This window comes from Cucurbita pepo, chromosome LG03 (genome assembly GCF_002806865.2).
Source record: "Cucurbita pepo subsp. pepo cultivar mu-cu-16 chromosome LG03, ASM280686v2, whole genome shotgun sequence".
Lineage (NCBI taxonomy): Eukaryota > Viridiplantae > Streptophyta > Magnoliopsida > Cucurbitales > Cucurbitaceae > Cucurbita > Cucurbita pepo.
Genome location: NC_036640.1, coordinates 12,247,591 through 12,269,424, shown reverse-complemented (window position 1 = coordinate 12,269,424; position 21,834 = coordinate 12,247,591). Strand labels below are relative to the sequence as shown.

Sequence of the window (21,834 nt, the reverse complement as noted above, 5' to 3'; positions counted from 1 at the left end):
TGATAATGAATGCAGTAAAGGTGTTAGTTAAGTTAGGAAGAAGCACAGGACCACTATGAATGAAAAGCACATCCCAACTTCTTTTCCTGTAAACTTCTTCTCTTCTTCCTCTGTGCTCTGCAATTTGCAGCCTCTGATAGTTACCCTTCACAGTGTTTGGGTGCCCTCTCCCTTTGCCTTAGCCCCCACACTCATCTTTCTCATTTCTCTCTCAAAATCCTTTATTTCTTTTTCGGTAATTTTTTTCTAAAAACACGGTTAACTTACCAATACAATACTGAAAACTCATCCTCTTAACCAAAAAACGCAAGTTTTTAGAATACCTCGAGCTGACGCTAGTTGCTAGTAGATATTGTCCTCTTCAAACTTTCTCTTTCAAGCTTTTCCTCAAAGTTTTAAAATACTTCTACTAAGAAGAGGTTTCCACACCCTTATAAATAATGTTTCGTTCCTCTCTCCAACCGGTTGAGTCTTTCTGGACAGTCACAGCTCCACCTCCATGAAACGAGATCACAGTGATGCTTATCCTTGAATAAATGAAGTGTGGAGTGACTTGTCTTGCATGGAGACATATGTAAGAGATGGGCCAAAGTCTACTGTGACCAAAAACCTGCAAACAAAGATAATGGAGGAAGAAGAGACAAAAACAACAAGATATGGGGAAAAGTGATGGTTGAATTTTATTCCATCAAAGGGTTTTTTTTTTTTTTTTACCACTTTCATCAGTACAAGTATAAGGAGGAACATACAGTACAAATGGAAGAAAATTAAAGAAAGAAAATGAAAATTCTAAGTAAATTTCTGTACCCCACACATTCACCTAATTAATTACCCAACAGCCTAAATGCTACACCAATCTATTAGACACAAGGCTTTTAGTTCTATTTGCTGTGTAATTCAACTTCTTGTTATGTTACAGACCATTAGTACAGCCCTAATTCTTTACAAGTAAAAGGGTCACATAAACTAAGATCTGACTATCTACCATTTATAAGCACAACTTAACCTGAGAACATTGAGGTAAATGGGTCCTGAATATATTGAATGAATGTCGTCTAATCGTCCATTTTCTCCCATTGGTAACGTCCCGGAAGTGGTTTGCCTGTGTTCGGGTCGAAGTTATACCTGTAGTTAACCGTGAAATGTAATACTCATGATGTGAATGCGGACTATAGCTTAGAAAGGCTTTGAAAAGAATGCTGAACATGGGAAATGCATCACTTACTTCTCGATGAATTTTCTTTGCTGCTCTCCTTCGACGTAGTTGAAGAAATCGTCAACTTCCCGAGTGGTCGGTACATCTGTTGCAGAGGAATTTTGCAGTCGTATCCTATAATCGGTGGTACTCGACGCCTTCGTAGAAGAACTGGGTGTTCGTATGCTCTCGGGCTTCTGTATCAAACTGCAAGGAGTGGATTCCCTACTGCAACCATTAACATGAACAGTCATTAGAATTGGACTATAAACAAAAACGACAGACCAGTCCAAATGTGTAAACAAGCCATGAATAGGTTCCCAGTTCCTTCAATTTGAACAATAAACAATCAAACGATAAACGTTGAGATTTTTAGAGGAATCTTCACATGTTTCAATGAATCCTCAAGCTGGATTGGCCAAAAAAAATACAAAAAAGGTAACAATGGAGTTCAATGAACAAACGAACAGGAGAATAAAGGAAAAGCAATTCTGAAGGCACAGTTCTACAAAGGTATTTGCACAGCGTAAGGCGCGTAATGCCCTTCTCAATAAATGTACAAGACAAAACTACTAGAAACTACCGAGGAGGATAAAATATAGAAAAAAGGACCTCTCGACATTCTCGAGCTTTGATAGAATCTTCAGTTTTTCGTGCCTACGAGGATATTAGTACCAAGAAGAAATTAAACCCCAAAGATGTTCTTGCTCATTGCAATTTCAAGAAATACACACAAATATATGAACTGTGTCAGAAGAGAGATTTGTGATAAATATTCAAATGGCGAATTAACAGATTGATTATGCTTGAAATTACTCTCTGTTTCCTATGAACGGATTGATCAATTTCTATGTGATATGATAACACTGTGTTGTGTCAAGAAGAAGAGAAAAATGGTAAACCTAACCCTCCGAAATTTCCAAAAAGCTTCAGAATCTGTGTTTTAGAGGCATCGAAATGTGCAGAGAAAATGGAGATTCAACAAAAAAGAAGAAGAACAGAGGGGAGGCAAGGAAGAAGAGAGAGACCTACCTCATTCCACCTTCAAAATCCAAAACATTCTCGCCAAACGAAGCTTCTTCCTGAATGTCATGAATATTCACATTTTCCTGAACCTCGCTCTGCTTAACCACGATTTCCTCGACCGTCACATCCTTCATTTCGCCGTCGCCACGCCGATGCGAGACAGACTCAATAGAACCAGCAGCGACCGAACAAACCCCCAACCTCGAGGTTTCTCCGGAATCAGCGGTAACTCTCCGGCCACGTTCATTACTACTCCTCTGCGGCAATTTCTGCTTCTTCGACTCATTCGCGAGAGCAATATTCTTCGGCTTGTGAAGGCGACGGCTTCGGAGCTGGAGATAGGAACCAGAGGTGGCAGGAGAAGACGGCGACGGTGGAGAATTGGAAGTCTTCTGAAGGCGCTGTAGAGCTAGGGTTTTGGCCCGAGTTCGAACGCCAATGTAAGAGGAGGACTGAGAGGCATCGATAAGGGTGATTTCGAGTGAGGACTTGGATTTCCTGATGTACTTACCCATGGCGGAGTACGTAAGCAAGCTCTCATGGAGGAAAACGCAGTGGCAGAGAGACAGAGGAGAGAGAAAGGGGGAAGATTTTCTAGAGAGAGAAAATCGAGGTTCGGATTGGACGAAGGAAGAAGAAGAAGAGAAAAAAAAGGATTTAAAGTGTGAGGTTGGGGTAATTTATACGGAGGTGAAGAGTGCTTTGGTAGAGAAAAGAATAAAAAAAACAGGTAGGGTTGGGGTTTTCAGGCTTCCTGTACTTTTTATTTTATTTTTCTCTATTCTTTTTTTAATTAACTATAAAATAAAATTTCTCCTCTTTTTTAATTAATTAATTAATTAATTTTATATATATATATATATATATATATATATATATATATATATTACCATTTTTGTAGATAAAAAGTTATAATTAATTAACCAATCCAAATAAAAACAAATAAATTTTTTATAATCAACATTAAATAAAAGTAATGTTGACAATTAAATAAAAATGGTACGGAATCCCGACTCTATATATTGACGGTAATAGGGACGATTTAGGTTGGGTAGAGTTCTCGAGAAAAAAATTGGTTCAACCCAAACCGAACCGTTGGATATAGTTAGCTTGTCCAATCCTTTAGGAATTATATATCATAGATACAGTGGAACACATTTCCTTTTCTTTCTCGTTCCCCTCCCCTTCAACTTTCAGCCAAGTGTTGACAAAAGTCGTCACCCGACATGGGTCAAAGAAAACCGCTTTTTATTTGAATCAATTTCACTTTAACCAATAGTCGTCGCTTTTTAGATTACTCTCTCTCTCAACTAACCGTTATCATCAACTATTAATTGCATATAATAATTGATCATGTAAGAGTTTTATCCGGTTGGGTTAATCTCTTAATAGGATTGGCCGTATTGGAGAGTGATCGGTTCAATACAATGTTCAAACTTGATCCAGTCAAATCATCGTACACTCTTACACGCACCAACTTTTACTCGACTATCTAAAAACACAAGAAGAAAAAGGAATCGACGCTAGTGATCGTAAAAATTCTCAAAATCAAATAGAAACCAGCTCAAATGACTTCACGAGCTTGAACTTACCATTTTGTAATAATTAAGCTACACGACTCTATTTTTAATATTTTTAATTTAAAATTCTTTCACCATCCGTCATTTTGACTCCGACTATTTTTTTAGTCTCAACATCGGTCGGTTTAATCACTAAGTTAATCTCGACAAAAAAAAAAAATTAGATATTTAAATTCAAGCGAAAAAGGAAAAAAAAAAAAAAATTAATAATTTTTGTGAAGTAATTATAAAGTTTGGAGGTTTTCTATTTATTGAAATGGAAAAAAAATTTAAAAAAAAAAAAAAAAAAAGTTACACATGATGGGATACCGTGTCCTTTACGAAAAAGACGCCCTTTTTTCCTGCTGCTCAGCTCAAAAATGTCATTTTCTTAAATTATTATATATTCTTTAATATATAAATAATAATAATAATTAAAGAAAAAAGAAGAGGGACTTTTGCCCCAGTTTGGAGGGCGCTCCGAATTTTGAACTGTCCCTCCAAGCGGGCAGCCCTGGGGCGGTGGTCCTTATTAAGGGCAGAGGCAGGTCATGCAGCGCTCATGATATCTCACCCATTTTTTTACTTTATTTATTTGTTTTTATTTACGTGGAGTAAATACTTTCTTCCTTTGGAAGTTATTATTATCTCCAAAATTTACCCTTCCTGATAGGTAAATTTTTCTTCCCTTCTTGGGTAAATAAATCAGCATTTTGGAATTCATATTACTCTATAAATTTTATTTCAGTTCTTAATTCTTCTTTGATTATATATATATATATATATATCTACTAAGTCAATTTGTATTTTAAATTTGTCACTGACCTATTAATTAATGAGTTAAAAACTCAAGAACTTCATCGAAAATGAAAACCTCTAAATTAAAAGACTAAACTTGTAATTTAACATGCATTTGTAAGAGATATGATTTAGTGGACTAGACATTAAATACCGTCTTGAAAGTGAAGAAAATTACATGTGCTCGGTAAACATTATTAGATGAAGTCCGACCTATTTCTACATCTTAATATTTCTAGCTAACTTAAGCATCTTAGCGAGACTAGTACCATGCCACTATCCATATTAACTATTTGTATACGTCACGTCTATCTTAATCAACAAATTCACTACTAAATGAATGTGAAATTCACGTAAATTTCTTCCAATCAAATTTAGCATTTATTATACGAATTAACAATAAATTGCCACGAATTTAATCAACAAATAGACAATAACCCTAAGAACTTTAAAATTATGCTTTAAAATGTAGAAAATACGTTCAAATTCTATAATAAAGTGTCCAAATTCGGCCAAAATAAATAATTTAACTAATAGATGCAAAAATATTATAATTAAATCACAAGTTATAAATATTCTTGTGTTTATGAGATTTTAAAATTTATATTTTACTATATGAAATTTAAAAAACAATTATTTATGGAATTTAAACCTAAAAATTTAAGAATAAAGTTGGTGAGGTAAGAATCAAGGTAAAAAGTAATTTTTTTTTTCCTGAAATAACTATTTAAATTGATTTCTTCAATTTTAATGATTTAATAAACAAATATCATTTTATTATAATTTTTGAAGAAAAATAAATACTATAATTTTTCGCATTAAATAAAGACAATTATCCAAAATTCTTATTATTCAAGAAAGAAATATTTAATAATAATATTTTGACGCGTTTTAAAGAATAAATGGAAAGTGGGAAAGCCAAGTTGGTACAGACTAGGCAGACCATGCAACCTCCACATTATCTGCCATAGCTAATTTAATTTATTCGATTTGTACTTTTCCACTATTTATTTATTATTATTATTATTGTTATTTTATTTATAATTATTAAAAAAAAAAAGCCTTTTAAAAAAAATAAAAATAGAGGGCCCCACACGCATTGACGTTCTTGGATTTATCTTGCTAGACAGCAAACTTTGAGATAAAAATAAGAATTTCTACACTTTTTTCTTCGCCTCAATGATTTGCCTGACCAAAATAATGATGGACAGGTGGCAGATTTAGATTGGCCCACGTGGCATATAAACATATATTATATTCCTCTTAAGTCGTTAATTGATTTATTATTTTAAATTATAATATAGCTATGACTTAATTTATTTAATTAATTTCAATCACCAAATTTAATAAGTTTTTAGAGCCACCTTAAAATTTGACACAAATTAATGAACAAATATATGCTAAATGATTCATGAAAAATTTATTTTATTTTAAAATTCAGGGAAGAAAATAAAAAATATAAATGAAACTTAAAGGAATGGGTTGTTTAAGAACTAAATAGAGAAACAAAGCAAGGCAATAAGGAACCATAATAATAATAATAATAACAATAAAATAAGATTTAATAAATAAAAAAACAAAATTATTAACTTATAAGTTAGTAATAATGAGAAGGAAGGCAGTAAATCTTTAACAGTTAAAATTAAGCTCTATCAATAGGGTTAAAAGAAGGTTCAGTTTGTGAAATCTATTAGACAACCCATGAGGGAAATATCACACACTAGCTTAACTTATTTACCCACCATAACTCTAAATAATGAAGAAAAATGGAAGGTAAATTTTCAATACAACAAGAACTCTCTTCTTTTTACTTTTCCCATCTTTTACTTTTCATTTTTAAAACTCCATTTTTAGATGTAGTTTTTGAGGAAAAATGGAAAAGAGCCATTAGACTTGTGTAATAATCAGAGTTTGACTCACCTAATGCCAGAGAAGTTGATGTGGGTATATATGCTTATTTCCATATCTTGACAGATTTGTCGTGGCTCGCGGAGGCGACCATTCCTGTTACTGGTGATTGAGCCAACGACGAAATCATGCACTCGTGAGCGGGCATTGTCATACACTTGTTCTCAGCCATGTTCCACAGCTCCAATGACTGCAATTCATCCGATCGAATTGGGTTACAAAGAGATCATAATAATAATAAGTACATGACTGATGTCTAACTCGATATCTTTTAGCAAATCAAACGAAAGTGTTCTCATCTTCTTCATACCAATATCGGTCTCATCAATGTCAGCTCGACGAAATCGATATATGAAATGACAAAAGTTGGGGCTCTGTTGGTGTGTGAACATATTTCATAACAATTTTTTTAAAAAAGTAACTTTCTCGTGTTATAATCCGAACTGAAATTGTTCTTCCTATAAAAAGTTGCAGGCTCGAAGATAACGTTGATCTAATTGGTTATAAATAAACTCCTGAAACATAGGCACTTAATGCATGTGGGGGAATAACTGGAAGCAAATGGTACAGTACAGCTAAGGAAATAATGCATAATTGTAAAGCAAAGTATAACCTGGTAACCGCCGATAACCAAGAGGGAGGAATAGCTCGGGTGAAAAACGCAAGAATGGAACATATTCCCACTGGAACTGAGCTCGTGAATGCATTCTCCCGATGCGACCGACCATACTTTGACAGACTCCCGACTAACAGATGCCAAATAATCTCCATTTGTATCCCAACAAATTGAATGCACATCTGATGAATGACCCTACAAAGTGAACATTATTCTCTCATCAGCCACTACTACAATAGTAATTAAGTGAGAAGCTTTCGAATTTATCCAACTAATACTTGAATTTATTTCATATTTGTATACAAGATTGCTAAATCAGTGAAGTTAATTTCAATGAGTAGCTATAAAACCTATGGGGAACTTTGATTACAGTGTCAAAATTGTAAAATCAAGATACAAATATCTTCACTACATGACATTCAGTAGCTCTAATTTCGTCGGTGACCTTGGCTTTTTTGTCATATAATTATTTTATGAAAATTCGAATACTTTAAACAGTATAATAGTGTTAGTTTTAGTAGCTATAATTTCTATGTTGAATTTGTTATAATTACAGTGTTCATCACATAATTCACTCATTGATCAGAGATAAACCAAGTGGGTATGAGAAAAAGTGATCATCTCTGTTTATTTCTTTCCTTTTTTATGGCTGATTAACTTAGTAGAATTCTAGCAAACGAACTCCATTTGGGCTATGTTGAGGGGTTAATGTGAGAATAGAAAATAACCTCTCGCCAAGCTCCACCTCCTATTTGCTGACAATGACAACAGACTCTTACCCGACGTTATCATAAAGGCAAGCTAATCTCTTCGACGTTATCATAATTTCTAAAGAATCTTCTGGTTTAAATGTCAACCGAACAAATTCTAGTGACAATGAAGTTTATCTTTTAGGAGCTTTTGAGATGGAGGTGTCGATCTTTATTGGGACTCTGTCTATTCTAATATGGTAAGGTTGTCCATCATCTCAAGGATATCGAGTTTTGGGAACCTAGTAATAAGAATAATAGCCCTCCATACACATGGCTTCAAGGATTTTCCATCGAAGACGATGATACGCCATCTAAGTTAGTTTTCTTGTGGGCAACTTTTTCTCCATTCTTCTATGGGTACCAGTTTTGGCTCCACCAAACGAATTCTTCTGGATGGATAACCAGGTTTATAGTGACATCAGAAACTTTCTCCACTTCTTCCTTAACAGTTACTGATAATTCTTGATTTCAAGAGTCATTCAGTCCTTACTAAGCTTGTTTCCTGCATCTTTAGTTACATTTTTTATGTTAGTTTATGACCAAATCTGTTCAAATCAGGCTCATGACCTACTTCTCAGCAACTGCTGAGCTCCCAATTGCCGAGAGGAAAGAAAGATTCAAGAGAGCCAATGGGCAAAAGCTCCACCACTCCTCACTATTCTCAACTTCTCCATCTCCTCACTAAACAATTCAATTCCTCTTGACAAAGGAAGAATTGAATTATCGAGTGGTTTGATTCCTAGCTCATTCTACTTTTCCTTTGTCTATTTTCACAGATTTAGTTTAGGATTTAATACTTCTGAGTCTTTTGTAATCCTGTTGATATGCTATTCAATTATTCTACCATCCAAAATCTTCTATAAACGTGGCACCATAAGAAAATATCATAGTGTTAATCCTTCAAAATATGCAAGCAACAATTTTTTTTAATGGGAAACGATGCTTTCAGAACATGAAAGAAAATAAGAAACAAGAAAGAAAAATGCTATAAAGTTTTGAGATTTAATGAAAATTAACCAAATAAATGAAAGAAAAATGGCAAGAAAATAATCTATACTCTAAAGTTCGGATTGTATCAATTAAAACCTCAAACTAACTATTGTATCAATTAAAACCTAAACTTGTGTAAGTGAACGACTTTAGACCCTCCATGAGTGATATATAATAATTTTCATTTGATTCTATTTAGAATCATATCACAATCATCTATTAAGATTGTTTTTCTCCCGAAATTCTACCAACATAGCAAAAAAAAAAAAAAAAATTGACAATTCTTCCTTAATAAGTGAAAAAAATAGCGAAAAACAAGAAGATAAAAAATAGCTCATATTAATGAGAAACCATTATTATCCATTTGATTCTAACGTTTTTCTCTAATATTACGTTATTAGTTGCATTTAAAGAAGTTTTATACACATGACAATTATACAACGTTTTAAAACGAAATCCTAATGGAGGATCTAAATTCATTCACTTTTGCAAGTAGGGTTTTAATTCTAACAATTATTAGTTTGGAGTTTATTATTATTTTGTCCATGATTCCATAATGTTGCTACTAAACTAGTTTTGAGAGAGTTCAGTAAATATTATCTACATTTTTCTCAAAATGTTGAAATTAAAATCCTATTTCTGAAGCTAAAAAGAATTTATACATCGTTATCGTTATAGATGGATAGATATGCAGAAAATAATTGAGAATTGCAATGGCAGAAAACATAACTCTACATTAATAATTTTTTTTCTTGAAATTTACTCTTTTTGTACCTTTAATGAGAGTGTTGGCCTATCTGACTCGAAATCAATGATAGATACCACGCTATCTGATGCAGCGGCCAGAAGTTGCCCTATTCTTGGCTGAAATCTCACCTGAGTTGAGCCATTGCCACCCTGGTTCACAAACTTGCAATTAGACTAGACATTTAACTGCTAACGAAAAAGATACTGTAGACTGGGAACTTGAAAGAACGAAAAAAATCAACAGAATCATTGAACTAGCCTTGGAGACGTGCGTAGAGCCCTGTCTGACATGCCAGTAGCGAATCTCATTGTTCGCATCACAAGAACAGAAAATCTCATTCTTCTTTGGGTGGAAATCAAGAGATGCCACTTGCGAGGTATGTCCAGTATATGCATGTAGACTATAAGTTGGCTGCAAGAATAGATCCCACACAGTCATTTATAACGAGCAAGGGAGACGGACTTGATGCTAGATCAATTCAAATAACTGATCACAAAAATTACATCATGTGGAAGTGAAGTGAGCAGAATAAACATACTTGTGCTGCGTCCCAAAGTCGAATAGTTGTATCAAAGGAAGATGTTGCTAGCTGAGTTGAATTGGGTCTGAAACGAACATCGGTAATGATAAGAGTATGTTCCTCCGGTGTGGTTTCAGTTTGCAATGTCTCCATGTTCCAGATAACAACCTAATAAGAAAAAAATGATAACGAAAATGAATATCATCAAGTGGACATACAAACAATTATTGGTACTAGCATACTTATATGAACGTATTGGATGTCGGATGACAAAATAATTTACCAAGGTTTGCTAGCATACGATCCACATTAGGAGCGAAAGTAATTGAAAGAGAATTGCACAGCACTACTATGAAAGATTTGAAGCGTCATACACAAATTCCAAAATGGCACATTCAGAAGAAAGAAAATCGAGGAGGTGATCACATTAAGCTAATGAAAAGTGGAAAGCTCATCAACTCTTATAAAGAAGCAATTGCGAAGGAGTTCACATTTCTGTTTAAGAAAATCCAGATCAACATCGGCAGTAAATAATACAGAAGAGATACAATTTTAATACCCTTTTGTCATGACCGGCACTTGCTAATAACTTCCCATCCGAAGAGAAATGACAGGACACAACTTTGCTGTTGCTTTTACGCATGGAACCAACTTCACTAAAAGAAAGACCTAAAATGGGGTGGGGACACAAAACCAAGGGTATAGTCTATCAGAACCAGGACGTCCGTGACCACTGTTTGAATGAAGCAATCATGGATTACCCTTTGAATTTTCTGGAGCATGCTCAGAAGGGTTCCGCTTCAATGTGCCAAACAAATCCCTTCCATCTCCATCATCATGCGAGAGAAATGATTCCACATTATCATCTAAGGAGCCAATATCTCCAAGATGTTCCATGTCATCCTGCAATGGGAAATAATGAAATATTATCATTAACGGACTACTCAAGTGTAGTACATAGAAACATGCAAGAATTCATGACCACTGCCATCACAACGACAAATCCAAATCTATCACACAAACATGATTATAAGAAAGCGGCTCGGATCCATTGGAATCTAAATTACAGAACATTGAGAATTGAAAAGAAAGAAAGCTTAAAGATATGGTTATAAGTATCAAACTAAAAAGACGTGCATACTTCATTAGTCATTGGGGATTTAACCAAACATCCCCTTTCTTGAGCATTATTCTGCACCAGGCAGATGCATGGGTTGTAATATAAGCGAATGTTCATGCTACATCACTGGTTAGAATTTGTCTCTTAGTTTATGCAGATAATATACTGTTAGGTAATATTTCCTTTACCAGCTGGTTTGTGGACGATGCAAGACCGCCCGTTCCATCATTCCCATACAACAACATATTCTTTGGCATGCTATTAACATTCTGCATATTAGGGGCAATAACAGCTCCATCACCGGGGGTGTGAGTTGATGGAGTTGATGGTTGGGAATTAGGTCCAAGGGTATTCCCTGTTCCAGTACTGTTAGCAGCTCCAGATGATGAAGGTCCCTTCCTTTTTCGGTTCTGTGACTCACATTCAATAAACAATTATTAGTTTGCTAAGTTGTAGAGAGACAGATTCTGGTTGTGAAATCTTAAATAATGCTGTCAACAGTACTCAGATAGGTAAGAAACTGAAAGATTTATTTCCTTGAACTTATGAAGTATAAGGAAAAGAAATTAAGTTGTTGTGTCATAAGAATAGGCACAACCTGTTGTACTTGCTGAGGATGTAAACCATCCTGCTGTTGAGAAGAAGACTGTTGCATTTGTGGAATATTCATCTGCAAACAGCGCCTTTAACCATTTAGGTCACCTCAACATCAATCAAGAAAGAGAGTATTCAGATTTGAGACGAACTGTGCCCTTCCGGAAGGGAAATATACCTTTGATGAAGTTGACTGCATAGGCGAGCCAATTGACCCATCATTTGCAATTGGTTGACCATCTTTTGCATTTAAGTTATTTCTGGGTAACCCTCTAAATCTTTGAGGATCCATGTCACTGTACATAGGCGAACTACCAAGACTGCCTTGTGCTTGAACCTGTGCCAAGAGTTGCTGCTGCTGCTGCGGTAAGAGCTGAAATTGATTAGCACTTTGAAGGAAAGGTTTTTGAACCTGTGCGCCTAAACCTGGCCTTATTTGCTCAATACCCTGCTTTGGAAAAGGCCACAAATGTGAACTTGAAACCATACTAAAAAATCCTTAATCTAAAGAAAAATGGAAATATAACTTACAGCTAAAGGCCATCCCTTCAATGGAAGACTATTGACTCCAGAGTTCAATCCTGGAAAATGAACACAAGTTTTTCAAGATGTAGAGAATGGACCTCAAGGAAAAGTGATTGGAATCATTCCAAGTAAGTTATCTCCATTAACTTAGTGAAGCAAATGGAACAGCAGAGTTCAAGTTTAGTATCTTCCGGCCAACTCTGAACGTATTCAAACAGGCCAGGCAGGTTTCGTAAGGTTTGCTGAACATTCATTAAGCAAACAACAAACAGCAAACAAAAACAATACAACGGTGTAAAATCATATGTTTTCAATTTATTCAAAGAAAAGTAATTGGTAGAGAAAATTGTGTCACACTTTCCGAGTTATTTGGAAAAATAATGAAAAATTACTATCACAAAGAACAACATACGTTATCAGAAATATTCTACATTCAAAATCAAATTAGAGGGAACAAACTGATACAAACAACAGATCACTCTGAGTGTGCTACATTTTTTAGGAGCTCTCTAGGTCTTCAAAATATGTTTTACATAGGTCTACACTTGTAGGATTTCTTGGTAATACCACTAGCAATCTAGTTTAGCCCCTTCAATGTTTTTTTCTTTCTAGGTGTTCACTTGAGATAAATTAAGTAAAGATTCAGTAATTGTTCAACTGGCTTCCCTTTGTTGTTTAACATGTGTGCGAATAACATAAACCTTACCCCTCATAGCATGCAGTCTACATATGTACAAATTTCACACAGTCATTTTGTCATGACAAAATCAGTTTAAATATGGAAAGCCTTGAAGAATTTTATTTAGGAAGGATACAAACCTGTGTTTCCTATTCCAGGTTTTGACTGCATTAATCCTGACCCATAAACTGAAGATGGATCCATAGGTAATGACCTTTGAGTACCACCCATACTGACCTCTGGTTTAATATCCTACAAAAATGAGATTTTATATCAACCCTGCAGCTATGTACAAAGAAAGAAACACTAAGGAGTAAAAGATGCTAAATAAACCAATTACCGTGGGCTGCTGACCCCGTGCCTGCATCTGTTGCAATGCTGCATTCACACTTCCAGGGTTTCCCAACTGTCTGTGTTATACAAGGCACCAAGAAGAAAGTATTAGCTATGCATTGGGTTCAAGAAAACAAACATAATAGGAATAAATAAAATAAAAAGAAACTTACCCTGGATGACTTGTAGCTGGTTTCATCACCCTCGCATCAAGCAGTGGTTGGGATGTCTCTGAATCCATTGCATTAGGGTTTTTCATGCGCTCCTCGTACATTCTTGCTGCCAGAGCACTTGCTGTTGGTTGCCCCAGCATTCCTTCAGAATTAACCGCATTCAGTGAACCACCAAGCGAAGGGTGAGTACCATCCCTTCGTTGTAACTGAGCTTGACGCATAAGCTGCAGTTGTTGCATCTGCAGTTGTTGTTCCTTCTGTTTCATTTGTTGTGCCTGCACATAAGACATAAGCAACAAAGGATGAAAACCAATGGAACTTAGCATCAATTCAACTCACTATATCAGTAATTATGTCGACAGTTCTGAACAATAATATGTCGAGAAAATCACCTCTATATATGCTGCAGCAGCTTCAGAATGTTTCTCGTTCGTCCTTGCTATAAATATGTCCCAGAATACAGACCACCATTCAAACAAAAATCCTCCAGGAGCATCAATTGCTGCACGTCATCATATGCAAGGACTATTATTGTCAATGCAACGTTCTATTCTTAATCGCTGCACAGAATGTAATACAGTAATCTAGTTCCAATATGAACACTCAACTCGAGTCTACTTAGTAGCCACATCAATCATGCTCGATGTACTGAGTGGAACCAGACAAAATCTTATTCCACTAGAAACTTACTGAATAAGAATTGACAGAAATTTCTGAAGTATTACCTACTGGATCTGGAGCGACCTTTCCTTCGTTCATGAAGGACTTAGCCGTGGCATGTAATTTTTTCTTCACTAAATAATCATAGATGTACACATCGAGCCTGGAAAATCAACGAGAGTTTGTGAAAAGTGTAATTGAATGAAATTCTAATAATAGACTAAAACAGAAACATCTAATAATGGATGAAAGGAAAATTGAACAAAAATATTTACATCTTATCTGCTTCCCAGTTACTCTGCGCCATCTTCTATCTTGAAACCCAACGAACTGCTCAAGTAAACGACGAAAATCCTACCGTAATTATAACCTATATCTGCAAAATTAAGACAGAAGATTCTGCAGCCTGTTGAATTCAGCTCTACAGCCTTAAAAAACACCAAAAAGACGGATCAACGCCCGCATTACCAATCTTCGAAGTCCTGAAAGTAAGATCTCCATTGATCAAATATCTCGTCCTCAAATTCACAATCACGTACAGAAAAAATTCAATTCAATAAGCGCGAAACTTTTTCGCGATCTCAGACAAAGCGGTAAACAATTTAGCAGTTCAAAAACAGCCGAAATTCTCACCTAAAATCAAGGAGCTTGTAATTCGGTCGATTAACAAGTTCTAGGGCTAGTGATCAGAGATTTTACCAGGTTCGAACTGCTCCAAGTTAACATCACTTGAATAGCCTTCGAGGACTTCAAAAGAAGCTGAGTTCTGGTTCCAAACCTGACTTCGTGCCCGAGGCTCGGACCCGAACTTAAGCTGGCCCGTTAATTGACGTTGTTGGGCTTTTCCATTTTGACAAACCTGCACGGAAACTGTGACGAGTTGGGAGAATTAGGACCGTTGGATTGTACACGTGGATTTTAAAGAAAAAGACTAAGTCCAGAGAATCAAAGATATTATTAACTTCGGAATATTGTTGAATGGTAAATTTATTTTACTTTTTATNCATCTGCAGTTGTTGTTCCTTCTGTTTCATTTGTTGTGCCTGCACATAAGACATAAGCAACAAAGGATGAAAACCAATGGAACTTAGCATCAATTCAACTCACTATATCAGTAATTATGTCGACAGTTCTGAACAATAATATGTCGAGAAAATCACCTCTATATATGCTGCAGCAGCTTCAGAATGTTTCTCGTTCGTCCTTGCTATAAATATGTCCCAGAATACAGACCACCATTCAAACAAAAATCCTCCAGGAGCATCAATTGCTGCACGTCATCATATGCAAGGACTATTATTGTCAATGCAACGTTCTATTCTTAATCGCTGCACAGAATGTAATACAGTAATCTAGTTCCAATATGAACACTCAACTCGAGTCTACTTAGTAGCCACATCAATCATGCTCGATGTACTGAGTGGAACCAGACAAAATCTTATTCCACTAGAAACTTACTGAATAAGAATTGACAGAAATTTCTGAAGTATTACCTACTGGATCTGGAGCGACCTTTCCTTCGTTCATGAAGGACTTAGCCGTGGCATGTAATTTTTTCTTCACTAAATAATCATAGATGTACACATCGAGCCTGGAAAATCAACGAGAGTTTGTGAAAAGTGTAATTGAATGAAATTCTAATAATAGACTAAAACAGAAACATCTAATAATGGATGAAAGGAAAATTGAACAAAAATATTTACATCTTATCTGCTTCCCAGTTACTCTGCGCCATCTTCTATCTTGAAACCCAACGAACTGCTCAAGTAAACGACGAAAATCCTACCGTAATTATAACCTATATCTGCAAAATTAAGACAGAAGATTCTGCAGCCTGTTGAATTCAGCTCTACAGCCTTAAAAAACACCAAAAAGACGGATCAACGCCCGCATTACCAATCTTCGAAGTCCTGAAAGTAAGATCTCCATTGATCAAATATCTCGTCCTCAAATTCACAATCACGTACAGAAAAAATTCAATTCAATAAGCGCGAAACTTTTTCGCGATCTCAGACAAAGCGGTAAACAATTTAGCAGTTCAAAAACAGCCGAAATTCTCACCTAAAATCAAGGAGCTTGTAATTCGGTCGATTAACAAGTTCTAGGGCTAGTGATCAGAGATTTTACCAGGTTCGAACTGCTCCAAGTTAACATCACTTGAATAGCCTTCGAGGACTTCAAAAGAAGCTGAGTTCTGGTTCCAAACCTGACTTCGTGCCCGAGGCTCGGACCCGAACTTAAGCTGGCCCGTTAATTGACGTTGTTGGGCTTTTCCATTTTGACAAACCTGCACGGAAACTGTGACGAGTTGGGAGAATTAGGACCGTTGGATTGTACACGTGGATTTTAAAGAAAAAGACTAAGTCCAGAGAATCAAAGATATTATTAACTTCGGAATATTGTTGAATGGTAAATTTATTTTACTTTTTATTTTTTATTCGAATTATCGACTTTTTAAATGATAATTACTGTCTTAATTACTGTCTTATCCCTTGTAAAATTTTGAATTTGTAATGAAACCCTAATTTTTAATTTATAGTTTTTTAAAAAAAATTAGAGACTAAATAACCTTAAACTGAATTTAAATTAAAAACAAAAGTTTTATTACATCAGAAAAAAAAAAGGAATTAATTTAAATTGGTGACCTGGCAAAAGGACAAAGAGGGAACTTGACAACGTCAAATGATCTAGGTGGCGATGCCCACGTGGTTAGGAATTCGGTTCGGGTACAGAGCTAGGTGTACATGGCAAATTCGTGACCGTTGGATATTCGGCGAAGACGGAGAGAATGATCTCTGATTCAGTCTCCAATATTAATGCCACGTGCCGGACCCCTTCCCCATATTTAAAGGTAATATGATATCAATATAATATTCTTTTTAGTACGAATTAATATAAAAATTCAAATATATAATTATTTAATGAGTTAAATCACAACCACAGTCATAAAACTTTTAAAAAATATTTAATACTACACTTCCAATTTTACAGCAATAATAATAACAATTTATCGATATATAATTAAAAAAAAAAAAAAGATAAATATTTTTTAATTTATATTTCGAAATTTCCTCACTTTATTGATTGCTGACTGTGTACCAACTTATGGTGGTTATCTATTAGACATCATGTATTTTATATTTTGAACAAATACTTTTAAATACAAATTCAAACTATTAAACACTAAATTGTAGTAGTTGGAGGTTGGGTAGTGTTAGATGAACACTACTCTCGGTTACAGTGTGATATTGTCTACTTTGAACATAAGTTTTCATGACTTTGCTTTAGACTTCCTAAAATGTCTCATTCCAATCGATATGGTATTCTTTGATTATAAACCCACGATCATTCTAGTCGATGTGGGACTTTCATCCAGCACCTCCTCTCGAATAAAGTACGTCTCCCCTTAATTGAGGCTCGACTCATTTTTCTTTTGAAGTCTTAGTCATTTTTTACTATACGCTCGAGAAGCCTTGACTCATTTTTCTTTTGGAGTTCTTTGTTCGACATTTGATGATTCTATTGACATGACTAAGTTTATGACATTACTCTGATACCATGTTAGATGAACATTATTCTCCATTGTCGTATGATATTGTCCACTTTGAGCATAAGCTTTTATGGTTTTGCTTTGGGCTTCTCCAAACGACATTATTCTAATGGATATAGTATTATTTGATTATAAACTCATGCTCATTATAGCCGACGTGGAACTTTTATCCAACAGTTAGGATTATTATTATTATTTGAGTTTGAATTTTTAGCAAACAAATTTTTTATTCAGTTTACAGTTAACATTCTTTTTATCGGATTACTATTCCGAAAATAGGGTTACGATCCAATCCAACCCAACCTTACATTTTTTTAAAAAAATAAAAAATATTTAAAGTTTGTAACTGTTAAACACGGGAAATAAAAGTGGAATAGAAAGGATATAAACTATCAACTTAACTACTACAATTAAGATAAAATATACTACCCACCAATTCCGAAAAAATAAAAGGAAAAATCATAACACTATTTAAATATATTCTACCATTAATTTTATATCTTAAATCAAATTTCATAATTGATGTTAGTAATTCATCGTGGCTCGTAAAAATTTGATAATTAAAAAAAAAAATTAATAATCCAACTCAATCTAATCTGTTCGAAACGCTTCGAGTCAATACAATACATTTATACAAGTAAATAAATACATGGAATATTAAATAGGGAAGTACGGGTAGTGGTTCGAACTGCGGACTTGCATGATGGTGGGAGGACATGGTTTAGTTGCGCCATTAATAGCCGAACCCAACAGCCTCCCTATTAAATGACATCACATTACAGGCCCCATTACCCATTCCCAGTGTTTTTTTCTTATTTCCAACTTCAGTCCCTGCAGCTTTTTCCATAACCACTTTTGTCCAATTCAAAACCTTCCAAAACATACGTCAAATAATAACTTTTATAATTACATTTTGATCCAAATTTTTACAATTTCTTTTAAGTTTGTCCCATATTTTCAAATATTTAAATTGAATTCTTATTTTTGTAATAATAAATCTTGGTATTATTTTCTTGTTAATTAATTTATCTCCTTTTAAATATCTATTAAAAATATATAATTTAAATTGGATTTAAAAATAAAAAAAATAAAAAAAATATACTATTTTATTAATGAATTAGTACGCCACATTGTTATAAAAATAAAAAATAAATAAATAAAGGAAAAATTTATTACAAATAACGAGAAATTAAAGATTTCAACCTACCACTGACAAGAAAATAATATTTAACTGTTTTAAATATTTTTGTGGCGTCGACTATTTATTTATTTAATAAGTAAATAAAATATTATAGAATTAAAAACTCACATTGATTCCAAATTATCTAGGCACGCTTTTGGCATGCTCTTGATGAAATTGAATTGACTTGTGTCTTGAAGGATAAGGTTCATAACAACAAATTACAGCAACTTTAATTTTATGGTACTTTTTTGTTTTTTGTTTTTTTTAATGTTTTTTTTTAAGATCATNAATAATTGATACATATTTATATTCATATGTATAATAATTAATTGGGAACTATATAAAAATTAATAATTAAAAAATGCAAGATAAAAATTAACATTGATTTTTTTGTGTAATAATAATTAAGGCTAAGTGTCACATTCGCCCTTTCTTGGTAGCGATTTTGGCGATTATGCGGCACTCACTCTCAGCATTGAGTGAGTCAAGCCAACTTTAGACCACGTTGCCTACAGTCGGGCAACAGCCTCGGGTCCCGTTTTGAAGAGAAGATTTTAGAAAATGGGAAGAGAGGTTTAGGAAAAAGTTTTGAAAGCAAAAATGAGAGAGAGATTAATGGTGTTATATAGCAGGCAAGCAAAAAGGCAACAACAACCGCTTAAACAGTATATAACTTTTTGGATTGAGAGAATTTGACAACTAGTCGCATCTTCTATAGTATATTTTGAGTCATTTTATGTCTACCAGGCGTAGCCATGACTTCGCCGTGTGTCACGGACATGTGGCGATAGGCGACATGTCTTGGACAAACATGACTTTGAGACTAAGGAGAGAATATTGTTTTTAACCGAGTTTTCACGAAAAAAATGGAGTTTAAAAATAAAATTGGAACAATATATATATATATTTAATTTAGTTTAGAAAATAATAATTATAGGATTTAATATTTTATGTATATAAAATAAAAATAAAAATTAATGGCAATTCAGATAATGCGAAAAGGCGAAGAAGAAGGAATCCTGTCTGATTGGCTAATGTTTTTATTCCTTTTAATGGATTGGCGGAGGGACAGTTGGAAATATAAATGGCATTGGCAGGGGTAGATGGAGACGTTCTTGAATTAAAGTCAAGCTGTATTTAATTTTGAATTTAATTTTAATTTTAATTTTAATTTACTCTCGTGCCAGTGTCTGTTTGTTTTTTTTCGTCTATATAAATGAGGTTTGATCTCTGTGTTCTCAGAGCAAAGCTACCAATGGCGTCTTTCTCACTGCGTGCAGTGGCTTTTTGGGTGTGTGTGGGGATTGCCTTGGTCGGAGCCGACAATGTGGTAGAAGATGACAAGCGTTTGTTTCATCGGCCACTTGGTTTTTTGAAGGGTAGAGGGTTTCGCGGAGGTGGCCTCGGTGGAGGTTTTGGTGGCGGTGGCGGTGGAGGTTTTGGTGGCGGAGTTGGAGGTGGATTTGGTGGGGGAGCTGGTGGTGGGTTTGGTGGTGGAGCTGGTGGCGGCGGCGGTCTAGGCGGTGGAGGTGGGTTGGGAGGTGGCGGTGGTTTGGGTGGTGGAGGAGGGCTTGGAGGCGGTGGTGGTTTGGGTGGTGGAGGAGGGCTTGGAGGCGGTGGTGGTTTGGGTGGTGGAGGAGGCTTAGGGCATGGCATTTATAAAAGGGGGTTTAAAAGTGGAGGACTAGGTGGTGGTGGTGGATTGGGTGGTGGTGGAGGGCTCGGCGGAGGAGGTGGTTTAGGAGGTGGAGGAGGCATTGGGCATGGTATTTACAAAAGGGGTTTTAAGGGTGGAGGACTTGGAGGTGGAGGTGGTATTGGCGGCGGCGGAGGACTTGGAGGTGGTAGCGGTCTAGGTGGCGGCGGAGGACTTGGAGGTGGAGGTGGTCTTGGTGGTGGCGGAGGACTTGGAGGTGTTGGTGGTCTCGGTGGAGGTGGAGGACTTGGAGGAGGAGTTGGTGGCGGTCTTGGAGGAGGAGCTGGTGGCGGTCTAGGTGGAGGAGCTGGTGGCGGTCTAGGTGGAGGAGCTGGTGGGGGTCTGGGAGTTGGAGCTGGTGGGGGTCTGGGAGGAGGAGCTGGTGGCGGTCTTGGAGGAGGAGCTGGTGGTGGGTTTGGTGGCGGAGGTGGTGTAGGTTCTGGAGTCGGATTTGGAGGAGGAGCAGGAAGTGGAGTTGGTATTGGTGGTGGCGGTGGGGGTGGCGGAGGGTTCGGCGGAGGTGGTGGCATAGGTGGTGGTGCCGGTTTCGGCGGTGGAGCGGGGTTTGGCGGTGGTGGCGGCCACCACTAAAATGAATTGTATTCAAATATATCTATTTCATATCTAAATTGTGAAAATTATTATGTACGGTTATCCAACACCGTACCCTTTATTATTGTTTTCCTTTAGATGAGGTGATTTTCAATTATGTAATGTGAATTTTATATCTTTTAATTTAATCTCCGTTCTAATCAATACGGTGCGTTTTGGATTAACGGATCTCGACCTAGTCGTCTTCATGCATGCATTGTACGACGTAATCATTAAAACAGTATTATTAATTATTATTACATCACCTTTTTCCATAATATTCCACGTCATTAATTTATTCATATAATTACGTTTTTTCTTAAATCAAGGAAATAATTTGTTTTGATGTAATATTTTCACTTTTAAATTCGGCATTTATATTAAAAAACAATTAATAATAATAAATAAATTACTCAATTATTTATCTTAGGAATTCGATATATCTCATTATTGTTAAAATGCCCTTTTCATTGAATATTAAAATGCTTTAATATCATAAAGAAAAAGGATCCCTTTTATGAGAATATTTAAATGCGGACCATTCCTCGATTATTTTGGACTTATATTATTGGAATTTTGCTTTGAGGGGTACTTTTGACTTTTCACATTGTTTATGTG

The 21,834-nt window shown here is 35.4% G+C and overlaps 4 protein-coding genes across 10 annotated transcripts; 1 reads left to right on the top strand and 3 right to left on the bottom strand.

Moving 5' to 3' along the window:
* Positions 1 to 657: 657 nt before the first annotated feature.
* On the bottom strand, positions 658 to 2,877 carry LOC111790556 (cyclin-dependent kinase inhibitor 4-like). Its single transcript, XM_023671505.1, has 3 exons — positions 2,228 to 2,877; positions 1,226 to 1,423; positions 658 to 1,125 (listed from the first exon to the last, which is right to left on the bottom strand). Exons 1-3 carry the CDS (start codon positions 2,734 to 2,736, stop codon positions 1,056 to 1,058), a joined length of 777 nt encoding a protein of 258 aa, XP_023527273.1. The 5' UTR covers positions 2,737 to 2,877; the 3' UTR covers positions 658 to 1,055.
* A 3,317-nt stretch (positions 2,878 to 6,194) lies between these two features.
* LOC111790108 (transcriptional corepressor LEUNIG_HOMOLOG-like) lies at positions 6,195 to 14,966 on the bottom strand. Of its 7 annotated transcripts, XM_023670919.1 has the most exons (19): positions 14,830 to 14,950; positions 14,665 to 14,678; positions 14,472 to 14,572; positions 14,262 to 14,359; positions 13,929 to 14,038; positions 13,537 to 13,811; positions 13,371 to 13,440; positions 13,171 to 13,282; positions 12,358 to 12,407; positions 12,005 to 12,277; positions 11,831 to 11,902; positions 11,421 to 11,642; positions 10,874 to 11,015; positions 10,672 to 10,781; positions 10,131 to 10,280; positions 9,851 to 10,003; positions 9,619 to 9,741; positions 7,100 to 7,297; positions 6,195 to 6,676 (listed from the first exon to the last, which is right to left on the bottom strand). In XM_023670919.1, the coding sequence occupies exons 3-19, from the start codon at positions 14,501 to 14,503 to the stop codon at positions 6,533 to 6,535; spliced, it is 2,334 nt and encodes a 777-aa protein (XP_023526687.1). In that variant the 5' UTR covers positions 14,504 to 14,572; positions 14,665 to 14,678; positions 14,830 to 14,950; the 3' UTR covers positions 6,195 to 6,532. The 7 variants fall into 7 exon arrangements, with proteins under 7 accessions (XP_023526687.1, XP_023526688.1, XP_023526685.1 ...); XM_023670920.1 differs by lacking the exon at positions 14,665 to 14,678 and having other exon boundaries at positions 14,830 to 14,966; XM_023670917.1 differs by having other exon boundaries at positions 14,472 to 14,678.
* A 222-nt stretch (positions 14,967 to 15,188) lies between these two features.
* On the bottom strand, positions 15,189 to 16,389 carry LOC111790304 (transcriptional corepressor LEUNIG_HOMOLOG-like). The gene is made up of 6 exons (XM_023671164.1): positions 16,258 to 16,389; positions 16,093 to 16,106; positions 15,900 to 16,000; positions 15,690 to 15,787; positions 15,357 to 15,466; positions 15,189 to 15,239 (listed from the first exon to the last, which is right to left on the bottom strand). The coding sequence occupies exons 3-6, from the start codon at positions 15,929 to 15,931 to the stop codon at positions 15,189 to 15,191; spliced, it is 291 nt and encodes a 96-aa protein (XP_023526932.1). The 5' UTR covers positions 15,932 to 16,000; positions 16,093 to 16,106; positions 16,258 to 16,389.
* Positions 16,390 to 20,184: 3,795 nt separating this feature from the next.
* Positions 20,185 to 21,401, top strand: LOC111790303 (glycine-rich cell wall structural protein-like). The gene is made up of 2 exons (XM_023671163.1): positions 20,185 to 20,812; positions 20,849 to 21,401. The coding sequence occupies exons 1-2, from the start codon at positions 20,185 to 20,187 to the stop codon at positions 21,214 to 21,216; spliced, it is 996 nt and encodes a 331-aa protein (XP_023526931.1). The 3' UTR covers positions 21,217 to 21,401.
* The last annotated feature ends 433 nt before the right edge of the window (positions 21,402 to 21,834 follow it).